We start from the raw sequence: 27,090 nt of genomic DNA on the forward strand, positions 1-27,090 counted from the left end.
TTGTTCTCATCATACACCACGACAAGCGTTGACAATATTCCTGCACGACAGGCGGAAGTTCGCCACTGGCCCTATTCAAAACTTTTATCGGAAGAGGCGACCATTATTTTTCATTGAAAAGTACTATAAAATCAGGAGTCCTGCGAGGCCGTGTATGTCAACGCTAAAAATTTCATGCTGAACCTGAACATCTGAAATTCACTGTACATAGATATTCCTAATCTGCGGTCACGTCTGCTTATAAATCAACCTCTTTACGAGAACACCAGAGATAACTATTAACCGATGTTTACTCTGTAAAGTTCTCTTTATAACCTCTGGTTTCTTCCATGGACGTAACGTGTAACCACGTTTTTTTTAAAGTGTCATAAAAAATTTTATTCAGTGAATGGGAGAAACTGATGTGACTGTAAACGGCCTCCTCAACTGCACCTTATGTGGCACTGAATTGCTGGTACACGGAGAACCATGAAAATGTAGGTAAGGATGAGCCTTATGGATATAATATAATTATACTGCTGATGCTATTGTTGTGTATGTGTGTCCCGCATTCCATGTTGGGATTGTCATACCCGCAGTAATCGTATTAATTTTTTTTGCGAAATATTTTTCGTGCTGTTTCTCCACGGACTAGATGTCAACCTCTAGGAAAGTTCAGTCGAGTAACCATTCTTCTTCCTGTGTAAGCAGAGGAAGTTCAGATTTAGTGCGGAACTGAGCGGGCCTCATAATGGTACTCTGTTTCGAGTTTATTGTAATAAATATAATTCCCTCTACTCAAATACTGTACTAGCCACTGGAAAGTAGTTCGAGCATAGTATTATGTACTTATTATCCAACTCCTTTTGTTAGTGAAAGTGGTAAAATGAATGTCTGTATTGCGTAACGCAGCCGGATCTCTCATATCTTGTGCCCATAGCTTCCAAGCAAGAAAAATGATACGGACAGTAAAACTGTTAAACAACCTTCTTCGACTAATGGTTGTCAAAAATTGGCAATGACGCCTTTGCGAGAAGACAGCTCGTCTGCTATTTCTGAAACTGCCTTGTACGTCTGTATGTACTGTGCTGATCTGTTGTGATGCTCTGATGTGATTCAAAATTTGTTTGACGTTCGGTATCTCACCTGCTTCATAAGGGTTCCATACACTTGACCTGTACTCGTAAACTGCTCTCACCAAGATCTTGTTGCACTTTCCCAAATCCCCACATAAATCAAAAGATTTCCATTCACCTTCATTTCTACTGAATTTTATATGTTTGGCTCATTTCTTTTCGCATTTTATTGATAAACCCAGATATTTAAGCTCGGTGTAAGGCTGCAGAAGTTTACCCCCGTCTTTGTAATGTGATACTAGGAAGTTATTTTGCATTTATCCACGTTAAAGGACAGCTAGTAACTTTTACATTAAGTGGAAATGTTGTACAAGTCATTATGTGTTTCGTTACGATTATCCAGTGGCGTATACAGAAAAACCTCAAGGAGGGGGCGCTAAAGATATCTTGAGCTACCTTTACTTTTCCCATAAGAAAAAATAATCACGTCACATGCAAAGTTTACGAAAGTCCGTATGTATAACGCTGCGTATCGAATGTTCTCTGTATAAGATAACAGTAGAATCTTCAAGACTTTTCTCGAACAAATGCCTGAAAGAATAACGTTTGGAGACCACTAGAATGGCCGCAACTTTTCTTACGCGATAACTCGAGTCGACTGACGAAAGAAACGACCGAATAGCGTGCAAGCCGCCAGGGGGGAGGGGGGGAAAGGGGGGGGGAAGCGGCCCTGGTGGCCCCGCAAAGGGGGAGGGGGCGCCCATCATATGTATCCACCTCTGGGATTACCTATATTCTAAATTTTGTTCATCTTGATGACTACTATGCAATTCACACTTAAGTTCCTGGCACAGGCTCTAACATTCTGCGTGGTGTCTGTTTGTTCTATGTCGTGTCTCCGTACCACTTTCGCGCAACGACGCTCTGAGCGTGTTTTTAGGCATTTGACTAGTTTGAACCTGGGTCCTGTTGCTGGCAAGGAGACGCCAGATCACACATGACATGTAGAATTCAGAAGAGTTCAGTGTGACTAGCGATGATATAACCAAATACTTAATGATTTCCCTGTAAAAGAATCTTAATACTAACTAAATTTAGTGGAAGGGGTTCAAGCCTTTCCTATTTTTAGTTAGCTGGTAAAATAACGTGGAAAAAGCAGTTAAGTTTAGCATTGGAAATTTTATTCTACTCAAAAAACAATGTTTATAAATTGCACTATTGATAAAAGGAAATGTTTTAATACAGGATGGTAAAAACCATCTGTGTTCAACAAAAATGTGAACGAATATTTCCTGAGTAGGTTTCCAAGTTATACAATGGATCGAAGGATGATCTATGCCATATCACATCTATAATCTAGGTTTAAATTAAGTTTCACAAGAGAGAAAACTATCAAAATCGTCTACAGTGACCCTCAATTATCTTTAATTACTTATGTAACTTGTCGTAAATTACAGTGGCTGATGTGGCTTCTCAATAACTATATAACAGAAAAAATAATCGCGTTTCAGATTTTTACTTCAAGTGGCAAATGTGAACACCATGAACTTTAATTGACGATCGACACTAGCATTACGCAAAAAGGGGGTGTAACAGATGAGACTTATGCACTTCTGAGTGAAGCTTTATGTGCTGTTATACGGCATCGCGTGCGTTCATTACCTTGTCAGTGCTCGTCAGGGGGCGGCGGGCAGCACAGCTCCGCCCACCTCGCTGTCTAGGAAGCCACTCTCTCCTAACTTCTCCTTACTACAATTTACCGAAGTTGGTTTAAAAAAAAATATCTGGCTGTGTTTTCATCTGACCAATCAGGGTCTCAATGTTAACCTTAAGCTCCGCCTACAAAAATTCTGTCTATCCAATGATAAACGTTATTGTTTTCGTGGTGGGGCAATGTTTTTAAAGTTTGCAACGTTAACAGAGACACGAAAAAGTCTCACACTAAAACTTGCAGCTGGTCTACATCTACATCTACATCTACATGACTACTCTGCAATTCACATTTAAGTGCTTGGCAGAGGGTTCATCGAACCACAATCATACTATCTCTCTACTATTCCACTCCCGAACAGCGAGCGGGAAAAACGAACACCTAAACCTTTCTGTTCGAGCTCTGATTTCTCTTATTTTATTTTGATGATCATTCATACCTATGTAGGTTGGGCTAAACAAAATATTTTCGCATTCGGAAGAGAAACTTGGTGACTGAAATTTCGTAAAAAGGTCTCGCCGCGACGAAAAACGTCTTTGCTGTAATGACTTCCATCCCAACTCGTGTATCATATCTGCCACACTCTTTCCCCTACTACAAAACGAGCTGCCCTTTTTTGTACCCTTTCGATGTCCTCCGTCAATCCCACCTGGTAAGGATCCCACACCGCGCAGCAATATTCTAACAGAGAACGAACGAGTGTAGTGTAAGCTGTCTCTTTAGTGGACTTGTTGCATCTTCTAAGTGTCCTGCCAATGAAAGGCAACCTTTGACTCGCCTTCCCCACAATATTATCTATGTGGTCCTTCCAACTGAAGTTGTTCGTAATTTTAACACCCAGGTACTTAGTTGAATTGACAGCCTTGAGAATTTTACTATTTATCTAGTAATCGAATTCCAACGGATTTCTTTTGGAACTCATGTGGATCATCTCCCACTTTTCGTTATTAAGCGTCAACTGCCACCTGACACACCATACATCAATCTTTTCTAAATCGCTTTGCAACTGATACTGGTCTTCGGATGACCTTACTAGACGGTAAATTACAGCATCATCTGCGAACAATCTAAGAGAACTGCTCAGATTGTCACCCAGGTCATTTATATAGATCAGGAACAGCAGAGGTCCCAGGACGCTTCCCTGGGGAACACCTGATATCACTTCAGTTTTACTCGATGATTTGCCGTCTATTACTACGAACTGCGATCTTCCTGACAGAAAATCACGAATCCAATCGCACAACTGTGACGATACCCCATAGGTCCGCAGCTTGATTAGAAGTCGCTTGTGAGGAACGGTGTCAAAAGCTTTCCGGAAATCTAGAAATACGGAATCAACTTGAGAACTGTTGATAGTGGCCATTACTTCGTGCGAATAAAGAGCTAGCTGCGTTGCACAAGAGCGATGTTTTCTGAAGCCATGCTGATTACGTGTCAATAGATCGTTCCCTTCGAGGTGATTCATAATGTTTGAATACAGTATATGCTCAAAAACCCTACTGCAAACTGACGTCAATGATATAGGTCTGTAGTTAAATGGATTACTCCTACTACCCTTCTTAAACACTGGTGCGACGTGCGCAATTTTCCAATCTGTAGGTACAGATCTATCGGTGAGCGAGCGGTTGTATATGAGTGCTAAGTAGGGAGCTATAGTATCAGCGTAATCTGAAAGGAACCTAATCGGTATACAATCTGGACCTGAAGACTTGCCCGTATCAAGCGATTTGAGTTGCTTCGCAACCTTAAGGTATCTACTTCTAAGAAACTCATGCTAGCAGATGTTCGTGTTTCAAATTCTGGAATATTCCATTCGTCTTCCCTGGTGAAGGAATTTCGGAAAACTGCGTTCAATAACTCCGCTTTAGCGGCACAGTCGTCGGTAACAGTACCATCGGCACTGTGCAGCGAAGGTATTGACTGCGTCTTGCCGCTTGTGTACTTTACATACGACCAGAATTTCTTCGGATTTTCTACCAAATTTCGAGACAATGTTTCGTTGTGGAACATATTGAAGGCATCTCGCATCGAAGTCCGTGCCAAATTTCGCGCTTCTGTAAATTTTAGCTCATGTTCAGGATTTCGCATTCTTCTGAACTTCGCATGCTTTTTCCGTTGCTTCTGCAACAGCGTTCGGACCTTTTTTTGTGTACCACGTGGGATCCGTTCCATCTCTTACCAATTTATGAGGTATGAATCTTTCAATTGCTGTTGCTACTATATCTTTGAATTTGGGCCACATCTCATCTACATTTGCATAGTCAGTTCGGAAGGAATGGAAATTGTCTTTTAGGAAGGCTTCTAGTGACACTTTATCCGCTTTTTAAAATAAAATTATTTTGCGTTTGTTTCTGATGGATTTAGAAGAAACTGTATTGAACCTAGCTACAACGACCTTGTGATCACTAATCCCTGTATCAGTCATGATGCTCTCTATCAGCTCTGGATTGTTTGTGGCTAAGAGGTCAAGTGTGTGGTCCTTTTAGCGTTATCATAAGATCTATACTGTTCTTCTGGAGGGCTCTATCTTTTAACATGGGCTGAGGGGTGGTCCTAACGTAACAGAGACGCGAAAAAGTCTCACGCTAAAACTTGTGGGTGGTGTGGTCCTTTTAGCGTTATCGTAAGATCTATACTGTTTTTCTAGCTTTTAACATGGGCTGGGGGCGTGGGGGGGGGGGGGGTGGTCCGCACGTAACAGAGACCCAAATAAGTCCCATGCTAAATCTTGCAGCTGAGGTTGTCCTAGTGTTTAGCTGACAACGTGGGTGTCCAGTCCGTCCCTTATCGTAGGGCCCTCTAGCTTAACAAGGTCCTGCTCTCGGCTTCTGTTCTCGTTTCTCCCCTCAGAACTGTGTCTGTGTCACGGTGGGAAGGTATGACATGCATTTAGGAATTCTTGTGTTAGTCTGTGGTACTTCATTTGCTCACTCGTTACTCGTATTACTTTGGTTAATTTAACGTCACGATTTATTCGGAGCTATGTGACATACTACTGGATTTGCTTATCATGTCAGGGTTTTCATGGAAGGTGTTGGATATGTCTGACACCTTATAAGGCATCGAACACTATTTCACCCTACTTCTCTACCGGTCCACTACCTAACAGCGCGAGGGATAAACGAACACTTAAATTTTTCATGCGAGCACTGGTTTCTCTTATTTGTCTAAATGATTATTTCTCTCTGTGTGGGTGTGTGTCAACAAAATATTTTTGCATTTTGCCTCCAGTGGTAGCCACGCGTCCAAGGCGCGTTGTCACGGTTCGCGCGGCTCCCTCCGTCGGAGTTTCGAGGCCTCCCTCCGGCGTTAGTGTGTGTGTTGTCCTTAACGTAAGTTAGTTTAAGTTAGATTAGGTAGTGTGTATCATCGTATCAGTGACACACTCTCCTCGAGTTCGGGATAAAGCAAAACGAGCTGCCCTTCTTTGAATCTTTTCGATGTCCTCCGTCAATTCTATCTGGTAAGGATCCCACACTCCACAGTAGTACTTTAGCAAAGGGTGGACAAGCGTAGTGTAGTCAGTGTTTTTAACAGACCTGTCGCCTCTTCTAAGGTTTCTCCCAATAAAACGCATTCTTTGGTTGGCCTTCCCACTTCATTAGCAGTGTGATAGTTCCATTGAAGGTGTTCGTATTTGTAGCTCCTAGGTATTATACTGAACTTACAACCTTCAGATTTGTGTGATTTATCACGTAACCGAAATTTAAAAGATTCCTTTTAGTACTCATGTGGATGACTTTACACTTTTCATTATTTAGCGTCAATTTCCACTTTTTGCGCCATACAGATAACGTGTCTAGATCATTTTGCAATTGCTTTTTCAGTTTCTGATGACTTTACTAGACGTTAAATGACAGCATAACTTGCGAACAGTCTAAGAGAGGTGCTCAGACTGTCTCCTAAATGATTTATATAGATGTTGAACAGCAGAGGGCCAAGAACACTTCTTGCGGAACGCCAGATATAATTTCTGTTATACTCGATGACTTATCGTGTATATTATTACGAACTTATTCTGACGGGAAATCACGAATCCAGTGACACAATTGAAACGATACTGCACAGACAGGTAGTTTGATTAGAGGTCGCTTACGAGGAACGGTACCAAAAGCCCTTTGGGTTTCTAGAAATATGGAATCCATCAGGGTTCCCCTGTCCATAGCACTCATTACCTCGTGTGATTATAGAACTGATTGTGTTGCGCACGAATGATATTTTCCGAATCCGTGCTGACTGTGTATGTCAACACAGCGTTTTCCTGGAGGTAATTCATTCTGTCAGAACAGAATACAACTTTTAAGAACCTATTGTATATCGATGTCAATGACACAGATCTGTTATTCATCAGATTACTCCTACCTTCTTTCTTAAGTAGTGGTATAAATTACCAGTTTTTTGGTGCCGCTCTTTCGTCGAGACAGCCTTTTTAAGTGATTGTTAAGTACTGACTATCAACATACTCCGAAAGGAATTTAATTGCTGTACAATCTCGACCGGAGAATTGCCTTTATCAAGTGATTTAAAACGCTTTGCTACAAGAAGAAGATCTACTTTTAAGTTACTTGTGTTGGCAGTCGTTCATGATTCGAGTTCTGGAACATTTACTTCGTCTTCTTTGGTGAAGTTCTTTCGGGAAACCGTATCTAATAACTCCACTTTAGTGACACTGTCGTCGGTAACATTATCATCGCTATCGGGCTGTAAAAGTATTGTATGTGTCTTTCGTCAGCCGGCCGATGTGACCGAGCTGTTCTAGGCGCTTCAGTCCGGAAGCGCGCTGCTGCTACGGTCGCAGGTTCGAATCCTGCCCCGGGCACGGATGTGTGTGATGTCCTTAGGTTAGTTAGGTTTAAGTAGTTCTGATGATCTCAGTCCCATACTGCTTGGAGCCATTTGAACCATTTGTGTTTCCTCCCATATCAGCAGAATCTCTTTGGATTAACTGCCAAATTTTGAAACAAAGTTTCGTTGTGAAAAGTATGAAATGAATCTCGCATTGAAATCCTCGCTAAATTTCGAACTTCTGTAAACCTACGTCAGTCTTGGCGATTTTGCGTTCTTTCAAATTTGGCATGCGTTTTCCGTTGCTTCTGGCACAGTGTTCTGATCTGTGTTTTGTACCATCGGTGCAGGAGGTGGGGGGGTGCACTTCATATTCTTATTATTAATTTATTTGGTACAAATCTCTCCCTTGCAGTCAGTAATATGTCTTTGAATCTAAGCAACGTCTGGACTACACTTTCACAATTCGGAACGAATGGGGGCTCTCTCTTAGGTAGCCGCCAAGCGATTTTTTTATCTGCATTTCTAACAACAGGGTGCTCTGAAATCCCCCTTGCAAACTTCTAGGACTTGTACAGAAGACTGGGTATACAATATTTTGAATTTGAACACATGTGCGGAAACGTCGTTTGAAAACGTGTTGGTACCCGACCACTTTTACAAGTACATTACTGGACATTAAAACTACTACACAACGAAGATGACGTGCTACAGAAGTGAAATTTAATCGACAGGAAGAAGAGGCCGTGATATGCAAACGATTAGTTTTTCAGAGCATTCGTACAAGGTTGGCGCCGGTGGCGACACCTACAACGTGCTGACATGAGGAAAGTTTCCAACCTATTTCTCATACACGAACAGCAGTTGACGGGCGTTGTCTGGTGAAACGTTGTTGTGATGCCTCGTGTAAGGAGGAGAAATGCGTACCATCACGTTTCCGACTTTGATAAAGGTCGGATTGCAGCCTATCGCGATTTCGGTTTATCGTATCGCTGCTCGCGTTGGTCGAGATCCAATGACTGTTAGCAGAATATGAAATCGGTGGGTTCAGGAGGGTAATACGGAACGCCGTGCTGGATCCCAACGGCCTCGTATCACTAGCAGTCGAGATGACAGCCATCTTATCCGCATGACTGTAACGGATCGTGCAGCCACGTCTCGATCCCCGAGTCGCATCCGTGTTTGGCGATATCGCGGTGAACGCACGATGGAAGCGTGTGTTCGTCATGGCCATACTGGCGTATCACCCGGCGTGATGGTATGGGGTGCCACTGGTTACACGTCTCGGTCACCTCTTGTTCGCATTGACTGCACTTTTAACAGTGGACGTTACATTTCAGACGCGTTACGACCCGTGGCTCTACCCTTCATTCGATCCCTGCGAAACACTACATTTCAGCAGGATAATGCACGATCGCATGTTGCAGGTCCTGTACGGGTCTTTGTGGATACAGAAAATGTTCGACTGCTGCCCTGGCTAGCACATTCTCCAGATCTCTCACCAACTGAAAACGTCTGGTCAATGGTGGCCGACCAACTGGCTCATCACAATACGTCAGTAGCTACTCTTGATGAACTGTGGTATCGTGTTGAAGCTGCATGGGCAGCTGTACCTCTCCACGCCATCCAAGCTCTGGTCGACTCAATGCTCAGGCGTATCAAGGCCGTTATTACGGCAGAGGTGGTTGTTCTGGGTATTGATTTCTCAGGATCTATGCACCCAAATTGCGTGAAAATGAAATCATATGTCAGTTCTAATATAATGTATTTGTCCAATGAATACCCGTTTATCATCTGCATTTCTTCTTGGTGTAGCAATTTTATTGGCCAGTAGTGTAGTTTATTATGTGTTAGCCAATACATCACCTGCTTTATAAGTCTACTTTTTAATAACCAAAGAAACAAAAAGGAAACTTACTCTGTTTTCAGAATTCTTCCAGTTCGGATGTGCGGCGTCTCCTTAGAGCACCGCGGTCACTTCTCGTGACAGCGAAGGTACTCCTTTCTCGAAACCGTTGCGTAATTGTTTCGGAGGGGTATACAATGGAGTCGGTCTTCGAGGACCACGATCTTGATGAAGGCGACGGGCACCTCTTCTGTTACCGTGACGTCGTCATACGGAAGGATCATGTCGGTGTCTTCTGCAAACGTGTTTTCAACCCTGTTAGTCTAATACTCACAGACACGTGAGTGAGGCTTAAACAAGTCCAGAGCGGTAGGACAGACGTCAAATGATATCAGCCTATCCGACGCAAGCACCCTCCACCAATGACTGCCCTAGCAAACATGTTTTGAAACGGCTGCGGCACGGAGGCCACACGTTTTCGGGCATGGGTTCCTATTCAAAATATTGTCCTCTCCACACGTCCTAGAAGACTGTAAGGGGAATTTTAGAGCACTCTGTAGACATATTTTGAGTTTACGTGTGGGGGGGGGGTGGGGGTTGGATCTTACGATATTCAGTCTCGCTACAACATCCTTGTGATCACTAATCCCTGGATCCGTCATAATGCTTCTTGTTTGTTCGGGATTATTTGTTGCTAAGAGTTGGAGTATGAGAGTATAATTTCGCAACTATTTACACTTTGAATAAGCTCCTGAACTAATTGATCAATTTAAGTTTTGAAAAAAGCATCTAGTGCGATTCCGGACGAATTTTTTTATGCCTACCACTAAATTTAAACGCGTATTTTCGCAATATGTCGAGGGTAGAATGTTCAAATGTGTGTGAAATCTTATGGGACTTAACCGCTAAGGTCATCAGCCCTTAAGCTTACATAGTACGTAATCTAAATTATCCTAAGGACAAACATACACACCCATGCCCGAGGGAGGAATCGAACCTCCGCCGGGACCAGCCACACAGTCCATGACTGCAGCGCCTTAAACCGCATGGCTAATCCCGCGCGGCTCTGGAGGGTAGATTGAAGTCACAATCAAGTATACTAGTATGCCAACTGTTTTTAATCAATCCTTTCTGAACAGTTAGTTCCTTTGTAAAAATTTTGCCTGAACTTAACTATGGCTTTAGCTTTCGGTACTCATAACGATTTCTGCATCAGGGCTTCTTGTTAGTGTCTGGCTCTCTGGTTCTTTCGCAACACTGTTACTATGTTTCAAGGTCAACCCTTGTCTTGGGTTTGACATGAACCCTTTGAGACTAAAATTCTTCTTGTTCTCTCCCACTTTTTGTTCCTTATCTAGCGAGTACAGTCTCCTATAGAAAACAGACTTCTCAGCGATCAATTGAGAATACTGCAGACTCCCGTAATTACTTATTTGAAATCAAGAGCTCCCACTGTATACTTAACTCTGTAATCGTCAACTCTATTTTTGCAGGAGCAGTTTAATCTACAGGTAATATTTATTTTCTTTCCATTTATGGGCATATTGTGGCAGAAATGAAGTAATATTATCCTCATTAATTAATTGATTATTCTCTTCTGAAATGTAGACAGAAGTGTTGATTTTGCAATGGTCAGAGTAGAGGTTGACTGGAGTTGGACATAAACCTCCCAGATGTGTCATCATAATGTTTACCGGCTTTGGTGTATTCATTTATATTACATCATAATCATCATCATCATCGTTAGTTTTCTACCAAAAATCAAGTTTTCACATGATACCTCTTCATGTCCTCTTGTCTTCTCCCACTGTCTTTAGGTCCGAGTAATTCCTGCTTCCCCTTATATCGTCTATATCTTGTATTTTCTCCTTCTTCTCAGTCTTCTCCCTTGAACTAGATTTTCGAAAGCGTCTGTTAGCAAGCGCTCCCTTCTCCACGAAGGTCTTATCCAGTTTTCTTCCTTTCTCTTATAACCAGCAGCAGTCTTTTCCTCTCACCAATCCTTTCAAACACTATTTCGTTACCTACTCTTTCCATCTAGCCTATCTTCCCCATCTTCCTCGACATAATCCTCTCAAACGCCTCTAGATTTTTCTGATCTCCCTTATCAGTGTCCATGTTCCTGCCTTTGATTAATTTATTTCGCATTTAAATACGATTGAACAAAGATACGTGTTTTAGGATGAATTTCCAATTTATTATATATGCAACGCTTTTGTAATGGTTGTTTCCTGTCTTTGTATTGTTATCTTTGAAACCCAGCATGATTGAGCGGTGGAAAAGCACAGTAGTCAATGAGGTACTAGTAAATATACTCTGTGGTCTTCATCCACATCCATACTTCTCAAGTCACCTTGCAGTTTGTGGCTGAGCTGTATTGTTCGCGGGATGAACGATTGCCGGTTAGCTTCCGTATGAGCAGCGTGACGCAGAACGCCTCTCTTGTAACATCTGCTTCTGGGGTTGGTTGATTATCTCCGTGAACTTTCGTGATTACTGAATGAACCTGTAACGAAACGTGCGGGTCCTCTTTGGATCTTCTGTATTTCCTTTATCAGTCCTATCCTGTACGGAACACTGACTGACGAGCAGCACTCAAGTATTGGTCGTACGAGTTTTTTAAAAGCCACTTTTTGTTGACAGACTACATTTCCTAAGGATTCTTCCAGTGAATCTGCCTTGTCCGCGATAAATTTTGTGTAGTCTTGTAACGTTGTTGCATTAATTTGTTCTGAAAGCGGTGCTGATATTCAAGACCATAAAAGTGGGTTAAAAGCTGTGAGCTATCTAAGGAAGTTAACCTTGCATTACTGCACAAGTGTTTCTCCAGGTATCCAGTCTAGCTTACCAAATTACCAAACCAGACTACCATTAATTATAATCTTTAATACTCATCTTACGATAACCGGTGATATATATATCACTAAACTGGTGCCTTATTTAGGATTGTGTAAATGCGAGTTTGTAATCTTACGGAACACATCAAATAGGGAGCCAAGATTGGGTGACTACATACAACACTGCATTCATAAAATAACCCATGAAGTACGTTGAAACATATGCAAGAGGAAATTAACCACAACCAACCGATTCAATTTTCACCCAAAGAAGTTACGTTTGTAGCGCAATCCTGTCCGTCATGAAAATACCACACACTGGTATACTAAATTCATACTAACTCTCTGTGAAATCTTCCCGAAAAGAATAGCTGAGGGCTACTTTGATGCTTACACCACATGCTTCACGTGCTCAGCTTGGTTTACAGAAAGAGTGTAACTCCACAATAATTTTGATAATTAAAATAAATTACATCGAAACGCAATTTACAAAAGGAAAACCTCGAACTGGTTACTATCGTCTTACTATTAACCTGATGGGTCAAACAATTGTATAAGCACGTGGTACTGGTCTCACAAAGTACACCCCACGTTGGTTGAACATAAAGAAAAGTTGCTATATTGAAAAATATTGTCAAGACAAGACGTTGTAATTGAGAATTTAAGATTGATGATCTTAGTTAGAGTTACTGATCAACACGTGGTTCCACTTTACTCACAAAGTAGTGACAGAGCAACTACCGGAATATTTTCTGAACTTCACACTCGAAGTACACTGCGTTGCAATTTAAGATAACATTAGACATTTTAGAGCTAAACCTGAAATAAAGGTGATTAAATTTTCAGTTAGGCTGAACTTAAGAAATCCATTGTCCTACGGACTTAGCAGGCACGCGCTTAGCCGGAGATCTTACCACTTCAGACGCTCGCTGCGGACAGACTGACCTACGCTCATACCAAGTGTGCTTCCGTATACAAAACGGAAGTGACCAGAGGGGCAGCTTCCTATACCAACATGACAAGGGACGGACATGACCGTACTAAGAATAGAAACCTCTCTGCTTTTAGAAAGCGTAGCTACCTGTTCCGACGTGGTCCTACTATTCTCTAGCAGACAGTCTTGTCTGCTACCATCAATCACGCAACTAGAAATACATTTCCTCATTCATCCTCTCACACAGAAGGGAAGGGGGATGACAGTATTTTATCATATACAGTACATAAAAGAAAGCGGATGTAGGTTTCGTATGAGACTATGTGCCATGAATTACATATAAACTGTGTTTTAAAGTGTAGTAGTGTGACAGATCGTTCTTGTTTATATGTAAAAGTAACACGTTTCACTGCTCAGTCTCCTCGCAGATAGTCAGAAACACCACAGTAAATTTAGAAGAGGAATTTATGCCGTATATGACAACATATTTAAGAAATTAACATTAAAGGAATCCAACAGAGACCTTTCAGTCTTTCCATTTTAAATCGATCGATACACATGCTCCAAATATTTAATGAGAGGAACTGCTTCCAGTGATTGGTCTGTAATGGTGTAAGCATACAGTGACGGATCTTCCTGTCTGTATACACGCAATACACTACATTCCATTTGTTTATTTTGAGAGTCAGTTGCCACTACTTGCACCGAGCTTCGATCCTCTGCAGGTGTTCCTGCATTTTCGCAACGATTTTTGAGCCTTGCGACGTCTGTGTATCCAACAGAATCATCTGTGATAAGCTTCATGGTACTTCCGATGTTGTCTACTATGCCATGTATACGAGACGTGTGAGAAAAATAATGAGTCTGACAACTCTGCCCGCGATCTGGCAACGCTGTGTTATTGTACTTGTGTAGATCGATGTTCTTCCCTTCCACATGCTCAGTCCTAATTCAGCTCCTTATAGCCTTCGTGTGAGAGCGCCACCAGTGAAGCTGTGTGTTACGTAACTGTAACAGTGGAATTTAGAGCAAAGTTAAGCCGTCAGGTTTTGTGTTAAACCTGTGTGACTTTTGAAAACTTCCAACAGTTCTATGGGGAACATTCTTTGTCAAGAGTACAAGTCTTTCGCAGGTAAAAATCATTTCTGGAAGGCCGAGAACACGTTGACGATGAAACTCGCTCAGGGAGACCATCTGCTTCAAAAAACAACGAAAACGTTGAAAGTGTGCGTGCTCTTGTGAGATTGTTCCTTCAGATCAGATTGTAAACCACGTGTTTTACAAAGACGCACTTGAACGGCTAAGGTTCAAAGGGTTCAAATGGCTCTGAGAACTATGGGACTTAAAATCTATGGTCATCAGTCCCCTAGAACTTAGAACTACTTAAACCTAACTAACCTAAGGACATGACACACATCCATGCCCGAGGCAGGATTCGAACCTGCGACCGTAGCAGTCCCGCGGCTCCGGACTGAGCGCCTAGAACCGCGAGACCACCGCGGCCGGCGAACGGCTAAGGAAAAGGGAAAATCGAGTGAGACCCGACACTGCAGAGAAGTCGATGCTGCATCATAGCAATGCCGCATGTCACATGACCACTTCCATCACGGCATTTTCGATTTCAAGAGCATTCCTGTTGTCCCCGGACTCCACTATTCACCTGGTCTGAGTCCTGGTGACTTTTTTCTTTTCCTGAAATTGATAACTGTCTTGAAAGGGCGTCATTTTGAGACTATGGAGAGCATCCAAAAGAATGTGACACATGTGTTAAAGGCCCTACCAGCTGAAGGCTTTCAGCGCTGTTACAGAGGCTGGGAACAACGACTCCGCCGGTGTGTAGCTGCCGAAGGGAACTGATTTGAAGGGACAGTAATACTATTCGAAAAAATAAAAACTTTGGTAGATAAAAAGCAGTCTCATTTCCTCACGCACCTCGTGCAAATTATCAAAAGTAATGGATATGTAACACTCCCTTGGGATACGCTCGAATCACTTTTACGTCAAATGGCTTTACTCTCTTGGGAATGACATGTTATATTCTGTCTGCTCTTCAATCCCGTCACATAGTCGATCTGATATTCTCTATGCTCGTATCTTGTTCATTAGGCAGCAGTGCGGAATCGTGCAGAATGCCTTTCGGAAGTCAAGAAGCACGGTATCTACATGTGCACCTGCGTCTACTGGTTTTTGGATCTCGCTGACTAACAGAATGAGCTGATTTTCACATGATCGTTGCGGTACCCTTCTAGGTTCCTACAGAGTAAATTTTCGGTCTCCATCACTGCCATAACGCGCGAACATAAAATACGTCCCGATTGTACAACTCCCCGACGTCAGAGATATATGCCTATAGTTTTGTGCGTCTTTTCGACAACCCCTCCTGAAAAGGCGAATCACGTGTACTTTTCTCCAATCATCAGGAACACTTCGCTCATCCTGAAACCTACTTTACTCTGATCCTAGAAGAGGTGATGTGCAGTACAACTTATTTTATTTAATTACTTAAAAATTGATGCATACAGAACTAGCCGGAGTAACAACACTGGGTAGTGGTAATCTCTTTACGAACGCTCTTGATTTCTGTGCATAACAAGTGATCTGGTGGTGAGCACATCGATAAACGATAGCTTAAAATTTTGAATTACTGCGTGGAATATCAAAATTTAACTAAATTTCCCGAGGAACAAACTATACATTGTAGAGTGACAAATTTCACATTGGTATTTAAAGTATTGTATTTTTTCTTTACGTCGTTATGATTCATTGTATCCCATTCGTTGGAATCGATAGCTACGAATCATGACAGAATTTTTGTTCTCATTGTACTGTTATAGATAGTTTGTGCCCAGCCTATACTTCAGTGTTAATTTCTTATATCATATGGCTTCGGGGAAAAACTGGAATGCATGCCAAACGCCACCCCGTTCGCAGGTTCGTAGTTACTGGGTGAACTTACGCGAATTTGAAACCTGCAGCGACCGCTGTCAGACAGCTGAAATGGGAGCTCGAATTCATTTATTATGCGAACTACCCTGAAAAAGTACCTGACACCCAGATCAGTTAAGACACTACTTATCCTTCTTTATTTCTAGAAAAGCTGCCTTCAAATCATCCGTCAACTGTTACATGGGATGATTTTGAATACCAAACCAACGATTGTTAGCGTATGTACGAGGTGTGTTTTTTAAAATAAGGTCCGTTTTGTTGTAGACACTAGTAGTTCGCGTGCGTCGTGTACCGGCATGCCTCGGGAACAACTGTGCTCAGTTTTAGCTCTGTAGCTGACCTGTACGGTTCTGTTCTGTGCTTTCAAAATGTTAAAGACTTTCAACTCGCCCACCACGTGTGAGGTTCGCTCAGTGATACGGTTTTTGTTACCAAGGAACCTGCAGAAATTCATCGACAGATTTGCGAAGTGTACGGTGATACTGTCACGAGTGACAGCAAAGTGCGCAAGTGGGTAAGAGAATTCAAAGATGGCCGTGACAACGTCCATGACGAGGATAGCTCCGGTCGCCCTTCTTTGATTACAGACGATTTGGTGGCTTCAGTTGAAGCGAGGATTCGCGAGAACAGGCGCTTCGCAATAACAGGTCTCTCAAACGAATTTCCTGACTTGTCGAGATCAGTGTCTTACAACATTGTTTCTCAACACGTAAAGTTTAGGAAACTGTGCTCCCGATGGTTCAGAAACTCCTAAAAGACGACAAGAAAAACCAAAGATTTGATGGTGCGATGAAGTTCTTGACTCGTTATCACTAAGAGTCAGATCGTAAATGGAGACGAAATGTGGGTTTCGCATATCACGCCCGAATCGAAGCAACAGAGCATGGAATGGAGACACACACACACTTGCCTGTAAAGGGGAAGACCAAACAGACTCTGTCCCAGCGCAAAATCATGGCATGGGTGTTTTGGGATAGGCATGGTGTTTTGTTGGTCGACTTCGTGCAACGAGAAACTACTATCAATGTAGAAGCATTCTGCCAAACCCTGAGAAAGCTACGCAGAGCAATTGAAGCAAAAGACGCGGCACGCTGACAAAGGGAATTGTTCTTCTCCATGACAACGCAAGGCCTCACACTGCAGGTCACACAGGCTGGGAACTTCTAGACCACCCACCCTACAATCCACGTCTTGCGCCGAGTGGTACCATCTGTTCCTCCACCTCAAACAATACCTTAGTGGCAACCGCTACAATGACCTTACTCTCTATATTGTTTATAGTGGTGGACCGACAATGTGCAATGACTGGGAACATTACTTACGTTAGATCCACCAGGCAATGTCTCCAAGAATTTTGTTTGCGGCAGATCCGCCTGTGAAAATTCTGGGATAACGGTTTATGGGAATCAGTCGGTGCAACAATTCCTGAATAATATTTAGTGTGGGTCCACCCACGTGTGACCTGGGTTAATGTTTAGGATGGATCCATGTGCAGAACAATTTCCAGATATCATTCAGCATTGATCCATCAAAGTATTATCCAGGGTAATGTCTGGAAGGTGTATCTTCTTGCACTAGGTGTGGTCCTGCTGCAGCTGTATGCCTCTAGCCCACAGCCTGCCACTGGCCGATTCCCCTCTGCCCCTGACAACAGCTCTGCTGGTGGTGGGAACAGGGAGAGGCCACCCCTGCAGGAAGCTAAGACATGACATAGCGGAACTCTGGTATGTGTGTGTTTTTGCAACAAAATAATGTCAACACTGAACCCTGCTGGCTTTCAAATAAAAGTGAGACCCACAACTACTTGCCCTCAGAGTTGAAACATTAAAAGTTTTGGCTGGTTTCGTTGTGTAGGGGCTGGGATACGTAGTTGCCGCATTACAAGTCAAATACAGCCGAGTCTACAGCATACAATATGAATATACACATGAATGGAATGGTCGAAGCTTCCTATCACTTGGCAATTGTGTATTTTGAATGTAACATAGAAATTTATAAATGAGAGATTACAATTAAATAAAATCTGCAGGTACTATTTTAACGACTTTAAATGATGAGTACGATAGCACAAATACCTTTAAGAATGCCATTTATACTTATTAGAGTCGATGGTCCAGCAGTTAAATAAAATATAAGTTGAATAACAGGGAAACAATAGATTCCTACTTCACGTAATTAGTTGTGAGCAACAACGTAGCTCAGAAGACATTCACTTCTAAGCACATACTATGTCTTCATTGCAGAAGCCACGGAAATCTCACAACTGCACAAGTCGGCACTACGAAATATCTCCCGTGACCATGTGCAAACTGCTGAACACTCTTCAAGTATTTTCTGAGACCGTCTGTCGTGTCTTCACGTCCAGCAACCCCGTCCCGTGCGACCTCATGCTCCTCCCCCACTCCCGTAGAATCTCTCCTACGAGCGCTGTGATTGACTAGAGCGCTCCCGCCATGTCTCCAAGCCAACATACACTCACAAACATGTTGAAACGCAAACGAAATACTGGTTTTCCATTTAAGTAACTTAAAATTAAATAAATATTACTACGGCTGGACTATAAACACGCTCTAACACACTTTATTAAATAGATAAACAAATCAAATAAACATATATCAAAGGAACAGAAACAAAAGTAGGCCAGTAGCCTAATATCTCTGTGCTTTCTAAATCACAGTAAATATTTGACCAATTTGTTCATGAATAGTATATATCGGATATAAACAAAGACAGGACAATCAATATGTTTGTAAGCATGCTGCTACCGTTTTTTCGCGTAACTGGAATACTTGTGGCCTGTCGCTCTCAATAGTAATCGGCCACTTTGACCTCCAATAACTCATGTACTATTCATGTTACATGCCTGTAATTCATACCAGTTTAGGTTTACACCAATAGATTTCTAAAGACAAGCCGATGGACAAAATCGGACGAATCATTTACATTTTGGAAATTTGTTGCTGGGTGTTACTTGTATAATTTACAGTCAGATACTAAACTTTAAACCAATAAAGGTATTGGAAATCTGATTACACCATTAGAATCATCGTGCAAATAGTGGTAATGTACATGTTTCTTTTTAAGGTGTCATCATTTCTCTGGCTATTATTAATTTCTACATCAACAGTGAAATGTCTGCCATTATGGTTTGAGAAAGTCCGCCATCCTGGAACTCCTGGCCTACAAATCACCTTCATCCACACAAAGCACAGTCCTCAACACAGCGTCAACATGGAATTCCCAGCCACGCAGTCAGCCTGGACCTACATTTAACCATTTTTCCACTGCTATGTCCAGCAGCATAAGTATTGGGAAATTTACTGCTTTCGACACATATAATACTGAATATTTTGATGGAGAATGAATGTATGTTAACAAGGTATACAATCGAAGGTGCAGTCAGTGTAGATGCTACTACATATCTCATCTGCACTTTGTAGTAAGTTACGTTTCTCACGCAGCTGAATTGCACAGGGTTATTGACAGTTCTGACTCCCTGCCTGTAAACTGACGTTGCCCTCCTCATTTAATATTTTACAGTCATACATCCCTACCTCACATAGTGAGAAGCCTGAGAACAATATGTTCAAAATCAATAAGAGAAAGCTTTATTAGAAAACAACTGAAATTAGCTGAAAGAAAACTTCTTCTTACAAACTTCAAACAAAAGTCTCACAAAAATCGGTCAAGCATTCGACTAGAAAATAACGAAGTTCATTAAGCTGAAGGGACATCTACAAATAATCCAATGAAGTTTCCTACTAAAAGGAAGGAGAATATACACAGCAGCAGCTGGCCATAGATACGTTTTGGGGGCGACATTGGAGGGTTCTGTAGTCCCTCTGCAGTGACTCGAATCGGCCTCTCACTGAAGGGCTACTATTAGCACACACGAGGTGGTCCAGAGCGCTGCGGAGAACTGCCGAGGAGTGGAGGTAATCGCTATAAATAGCCATGAATGTGCACAGAAGTATACTTCTGGATGTACTTCCACATGTGTGACATGGCAGAGGTACGTAGACCCCAGCGAAGGGGACCTTTGGTTGAATTTTCCCAGCTGTCCATTGGCTGCAGTATGACACTTACCGGTGGCTAGAGTGCCTCCTAAGCGGAGGCATACATTAGGCAGTACTTCTCCATCTGCAGGGTTGCCAGTCAGTCAGGCATATTGGTAATATATGGCATTGTCTCAGAAAGACCTTCAATCGGAAATATCTAAGTCAAGGCTTGGATCGCATGCATGGAGGACGTAGAGGGCACCTGGAAGATGTAGGAAGAACAACATCTGGCGTCCACTACGATGTAAACCAGAAAAGTTCCCATGAAATCCAAATAGAGCTGTGACTATGGCATTGATGCCTCCAGCCAGGAAAACAGCTATGCAGTGGGCCAACTGCTTGCTTTGGCTTGATGTGCAGGCTGCCACCATGGTGGTAATATCAGCATCAATCACTTTCCAATAGATGTGTTGGTGTGCAGTGCGTTTCTTTAGCACAAAGCCCTACTGACCATGATGAAGCAGGTATAGGATCTGGTGCTGCAGGGGGATGGCAGGATGACCTGAGTCCAGCCATTTTCGCTTTGGAGCCGCAGGACACTACTCATGGCAGAGAATTCATATCTGTGAAGCCTATATCTTCCAATTTTCGGGTTGAGCACCTTCTGGTGATCCAGTGGCCATCCTCACTGGAACAGACAGAGGAGCTCTCGAGGAATGGGGCTTCTCCCGAGTGCTGAGCCACCACTCTGGCATGGACAGGCAGTCCAAGTAACAGAATACTTACGGATGAGAGTCAAAAGGAGTCCTGACCCACTGGCAATCTTGAAAGTAAGTCAGTGTTAGCATGGTGAGACGTAGAATGGTACTGGATGGGACTACCTGGTAAGAAATAAACCCATCGTTGAAGGCAGTGGGCTGATTTTGTGGGGATGTTCGCATCAAATCGAAATAAGGGCAGCTATAGCTTTGGTCCATCAACAGGGTAGTGGCAGCAATACACATAGTCTAATTGCACTAGGGTGATGCCAATCTTTTCCTGACAGAAGCAATGGGCTATTCCATGCTGTATACAATGTAAGAAAGGTTAGCCCCTAACCCATACTTGGATATATGTACTGTGACAACGACAGGGAGAAATGTATTGTAAGCCATCAAACATGTGGGCCAAAGCAACCCCTGGTCCTGGAACGGGCAGTCAAATGCCATGCTCCAATTCCGTGACACATTTTTACGTAAGAGACGGTGCCGTGGTTCCGCTATTGTGGCAGCATGGGGGATAAACTTACAATAGCAATTCAGTTGGCATAAAACGAACCGAAATTGCTTCAGAGTCCTCGGAGGTGGCAAGTTCTGCATGGCGTGGACATATTGTGGCAGTGCCTGGATACCTGTGGCACTGAGGATATGTCCTATATATTCGACTATGGGGAAAAAGGGGCACTTCTCCAAGCTATAACAAAGATTAGTTGCGTTTGGGATGGCATAGAGGATATCTGGGTTATCCAACAGGTGTTGCACAAGCATGCAACGATGATGTCGTCCAGATTTCTTTATTTAATTATTTAATTATTGTACCGTGGGACCAAATTTAGGAGAAGTCTCCATGAACATGGAACTAGTCAATACATGAAATTATAACACGATAGTAGAAACAGATAAAATGAAATACAAGAAACGTATTCAGGCGACAATTCGTAAATTTAAATAAAGAAAATCAACAATGTAACACTGGAATTTGCTTAATTTTTCAGCTCTTCCAGGAGCTCCTCGACAGAATAGAAGGCGTGAGCCATGAGGAAACTCTTCAGTTTAGACTTAAAAGTGTTTGGGCTACTGCTAAAATTTTTGAGTTCTTGTGGTAGTTTATTGAAAATGGATGCAGCAGAATAGTGCACTCCTTTCTGCACAAGAGGCAAAGAAGTGCATTCCACACGCATATTTGATTTTTACCTAGTATTAACGCAGTTAAAGCTGGTAACTATTGGGAAGAAGCTAATATTGCCAACAACAAACGACATTAAAGAAAATATATACTGTGAGGGCAATGCCAGAATTCCCAGACTATTGATATAATTGCCACTTTGTTCTACAGGATATTCTTATCCCTCTAGTCAGCCACCCAGGTTGCCTGTTTGTGCTAGTACCCTGTTTTGAACGTTCTAACGGAAATCAGCTTTCAAAGAGCACGAGTAAAGTCTTGAGGAAAGCATTATATTTATCATCTACTGTACCAGCACTATAAACATCTTGCCACTCTTGTTCCTTGATAAAGTTTACAAAGGTCTCTACAGCAACTGGATCAGCTTTTCTAAAAAGTTGAAACTATATTTAACATGTGTTGAAGCACAAAAACCTTTTAGAGTTAAAACTTGTGCATCATGATCTGAAAGGCCATTAACTTTTTTGCTAACAGAATGCCCTCCTAGTAATGAGGAATGAACAAAAATATTGTCCATGGTTGTTCTACTATTCCCTTGCACTCTCGTTGGAAAGAATACGGTTTGCATAAGATTATATGAATTAAGGAGGTCAAACAGCATCCTTTTCCTTGCACAATCACACAATCACTTATACAATTAATATTGAAGTCACCACATACAACTAACTCTTTGCAGTTCCTATAAAGTGAACCAAGAACCTCCTCTAGCTTTAGGAAAAATGTTGTGAAATCGGAGTCTGGGGATCTATAAATAACAACAGATAGAAGTTAACTCCACTAAATTTAACCACACCTGCGCAACATTCAAACACCTTTTCAGTGCAGTACTTTGAAACATCAATTGACTCAAATGGGATACCGTTTTTCACATACATGGTTACTCCCCCACACCGCAAAGAGCTCCTAGAAAAGCTGCCAGCCAAACTGTATCCTGGTAAAGGAAGCCTCTTAATTACCTCCTTATTTAAGAAGTGTTTAGATATACCAATAATTTCAGTGTCAACATCTGTAAGCAGTTCACTATCTTTATCTCTAATACCGTGTATATTTTGATGAAATATATTAATTCCCTCATTACTCGGATACCTAAGCTTTGTCGAAAGTGGTTTCTTCCCTTAATCAGGAATGTCTACCAGCTGACTTCAATCCAAAAAAGGTGCAGCTCTAGCACCCACTAGTACAGGAATTTTCCCATGAGTGATCCCACCACCCCCACCTATGCTGTCACCTATAAGCTTTGCCAACCTCCCCTTTCCATACCTGTTGAGGTGCAGGCCATGTATAGTGAAATCCGTCCTGCTGACAGACTCCACCGACACCACTGAAATGTGACACATGCCTTCTGTTATCAGCGCACCCCCAAGTCTCATGTTATTACACTTGAGGGCTGTATTAAGATGAGGCCGATCGTGACACTGAAACAGTTCCACGAAATGCACATTCATGTTGCCAGTCTGAGTGGCTATCTTTTCCAGGTCATCATCTATGTGATACCCCCAATCCCTATCAATACTATTACCGGCCCCACCCACAATCACTACCTGACCCTCTTTAGTCAAATACCTTCATAACCCCCCTTTGTTAACAGTCACCTGAGCCAATCCTGCATTTGGCTTCAAAATGTTGGTGACCTGGTACTCACTCCCCAACGCTTCCTGCAACTGCTGGCCAACACCCCTACCACGAGAACTACCTAACAGCAGAACCTTCTTCTTTTTCTTATACTTTGCAACAGTCCTAGCCACTGTAACTGCTGAGGTCTGCTGCATACTTCCTACATCTACAGGTACTAGAGATTCCTCTCCACTAAACTCTGACAGTTGTTCATATCTCTTGCGAACACCAATAGTAAAAATATCTGAAAATCTCCTTCTCCTAGCAGATCTCTTGCCAACAGACAGCTCCTATTCCCGAACCCCCTTCTCCCTCCTCATCCTATGTAGCTCCTTCTGTACGTTTTTCAACTGCACCTGAAGGGCACAGATCTTACGCTCCTGCTCCTCTATCAACTTACTCCTGCTACATAACCTGCAGTTCCAAGAGAGGATCTCACCAGAATGGCCACAGGCTTTCCCACTGCATTCTTCCCAGTGAAAATACTTCGAACAAGTCTCGCACTGCAATCGACTACTCACGAACCTACGGCAAAAGCCCACACTTCTCACTCATGGTAAAATTTTACAGTTTTACAAGAAAACTACATTATCTAAGTTCCGCTAGTACAATAAGAAGATGTTAAAAACTGACTACAATAATCACAAACTTACTCTACAAGGGAAGTAACTACATCTACATTTATACTCCGCAAGCCACCCAACGGTATGTGGCGGAGGGCACTTTAGGTGCCACTGTCATTACCTCCCTTTTCTGTTCCAGTCCCGTATGGTTCGCGGGAAGAAAGACTGTCTGAAAGCCTCTGTGCTCGCTCGAATCTCTCTAATTTTACATTCGTGATCTCCTCGTGAGGTATAAGTAGGGGGAAGCAATATATTCGATACCTCATCCAGAAACGCACCCTCTCGAAACCTGGCGAGCAAGCTACACCGCGATGCAGAGCGCCTCTCTTGCAGAGTCTGCCACTTGAGTTTGCTAAACATCTCCGTAACGCTATCACGGTTACCAAATACCCCTGTGACGAAACGCGCCGCTTTTCTTTGATCTTCCCTATCTCCTCCGTCAACCCGATCTGGTACGGATCCCACACTGATGAGCAATACTCAAGTATAGGTCGAACGGGTGTTTTGTAAGCTACCTCCTTTGTTGAGGGATTACATTTTCTAAGGACTCTCCCAATGAATCTCAACCTGGTACCCGCCTTATCAACAATTAATTTTATATGATCATTCCACTTCAAATCGTTCCGCACGCATACTCCCAGATATTTTACAGAAGTAACTGCTATCAGTGTTTGTTCCGCTATCATATAATCATACAATAAAGGATCCTTTTTTCTATGTGTTCGCATTACATTACATTTATCTATGTTAAGTGTCAGTTTGACACTCCCTGCACCAAGTGCCTATCTGCTGCAGATCTTCCTGCATTTCGCTACAATTTGCTAATGCTGCAACTTCTCTGTATACTACAGCATCATCCGCGAAAAGCCGCATGGAACTTCCGACTCTATCTACTAGGTCAGTTATATATATTGTGAAAAACAATGGTCCTATAACACTCCCCTGTGGCACGCTAGAGGTTACTTTAACGTCTGGAGACGTCTCTCCATTGATAACAACATGCTGTGTTCTGTTTGCTAAAAACTCTTCAATCCAGCCACACAGCTGGTCTGATATTCCGTAGGCTCTTACTTTGTTTATCAGGTGACAGTGTGGAACTGTGTCGAACGCCTTCCCGAAGTCAAGAAAAATGGCATATACCTGGGAGCCTGTATCTAATATTTTCTGGGTCTCATGAACAAATAAAGCGAGTTGGGTCTCACACGATCGCTGTTCCCGGAATTCATGATGATTCCTACAGAGTAGATTCTGGGTTTCCAAAAACGACATGATACTCGAGCAAAAAACATGTTCTAAAATTCTACAACAGATCGACGTCAGAGATATAGGTCTATAGCTTTGCGCATCTGCTCGACGACCCTTCTTGAAGATTGGGACTACCTGTGCTCTTTTCCAATCATTTGGAATCTTCCATTCCTCTAGAGATTTGCGGTACACGGCTGTTAGAAGGGGGGCAAGTTCTTTCGCGTACTCTGTGTAGAATCGAATTGGTATCCCGTCAGGTCCAGTGGACTTTCCTCTGTTGATTGATTCCAGTTGCTTTTCTATTCCTTGGACACTTATTTCGATGTCAGCCATTTTTTCGTTTGTGCGAGGATTTATAGAAGGAACTGCAGTGCAGTCTTCCTCTGTGAAACTGCTTTGGAAAAAGGTGTTTAGTATTTCATCTTTACGCGTGTCATCCTCTGTTTCAATGCCATCATCATCAAGGAGTGTCTGGATATGCTGTTTCGAGCCACTTACTGATTTAACGTAAGACCAGAACTTCCTAGGATTTTCTGTGAAGTCGGTACATAGAATTTTACTTTCGAATTCACTGAACGCTTCACGCATAGCTCTCCATACACTAACTTTGACATTGTTTAGCTTCTGTTTGTCTGAGAGGTATTGTCTGCGTTTACACTTGGAGTGAAGCTCTCTTTGCTTTCGCAGTAGTTTCCTAACTTTGTTGTTGAACCACGGTGGGTTTAACCGTCCCTCACAGTTTTATTCGGCACGTACCTGTCTAAAGCGCATTTTACGATTGCCTTCAACTTTTTCCATAAACACTCAACATTTTCAGTGTCGGAAGAGAAACTTTCGTTTTGATCTGTTAGGTACTCTGATATCTGCTTTCTATTACTCTTGCTAAACAGATAAACCTTCCTCCCTTTTTTTATATTCCTATTAACTTCCATATTCAGGGATGCTTCAACGGCCTTATGATCACTGATTCCCTGTTCTGCACTTACAGAGTCGAAAATTTCGTGTCTGTTTGTTATCAGTAGGTCTAAGACGTTATCTCCACGAGTCGGTTCTCTGTTTAATTGCTCGAGGTAATTTTCGGATAGTGCACTCAGCATAATGTCACTCGATGCTCTGTCCCTACCACCCGTCCTAAACATCTGAGTGTCCCAATCTATATCTGGTAAATTGAAATCTCCTCCTAAGACTATAACATGCTGAGACAATTTATGTGAAAGGTATTCCAAATTTTTTCTCAGTTGTTCTGTCACTAATGCTGCTGAGTCGGGAGATCGGTAAAAAGAGGCAACTATTTACCTAGCTTGGTTGTTGAGTATAACCTCCACCCATAATAATTCACAGGAACTATCCACTTCTACTTCATTACAGGATAAACTACTACTAACAGCGACAAACACGCCATCACCGGTTGCATGCAATCTATCCTTTCTAAACACCGTCTGTGCCTTTGTAAAAATTTCGGCAGAATTTATCTCGGGCTTCAGCCAGCTTTCTGTACCTATAACGATTTCACCTTCGGCGCTTTCCATCAGCGCTTGAAGTTCCGGTACTTTAC

At 42.4% G+C, this 27,090-nt stretch overlaps 1 protein-coding gene across 1 annotated transcript in view; it reads left to right on the forward strand.

Moving 5' to 3' along the window:
- The first annotated feature begins 393 nt into the window (after window positions 1-393).
- The window catches only part of LOC126335435 (serine protease 27-like), a 130,158-nt gene continuing 103,461 nt past the window's right edge, over window positions 394-27,090 (forward strand). Inside the window, exon 1 of the mRNA XM_049998716.1 lies at window positions 394-476. Coding sequence (XP_049854673.1) covers window positions 469-476 — 8 coding nt within the window. The 5' untranslated portion in view covers window positions 394-468. The remainder of the gene's footprint in view (window positions 477-27,090) is intronic.

Source organism: Schistocerca gregaria, chromosome 2 (assembly GCF_023897955.1).
Source record: "Schistocerca gregaria isolate iqSchGreg1 chromosome 2, iqSchGreg1.2, whole genome shotgun sequence".
NCBI classification, from domain to species: Eukaryota; Metazoa; Arthropoda; class Insecta; order Orthoptera; family Acrididae; genus Schistocerca; species Schistocerca gregaria.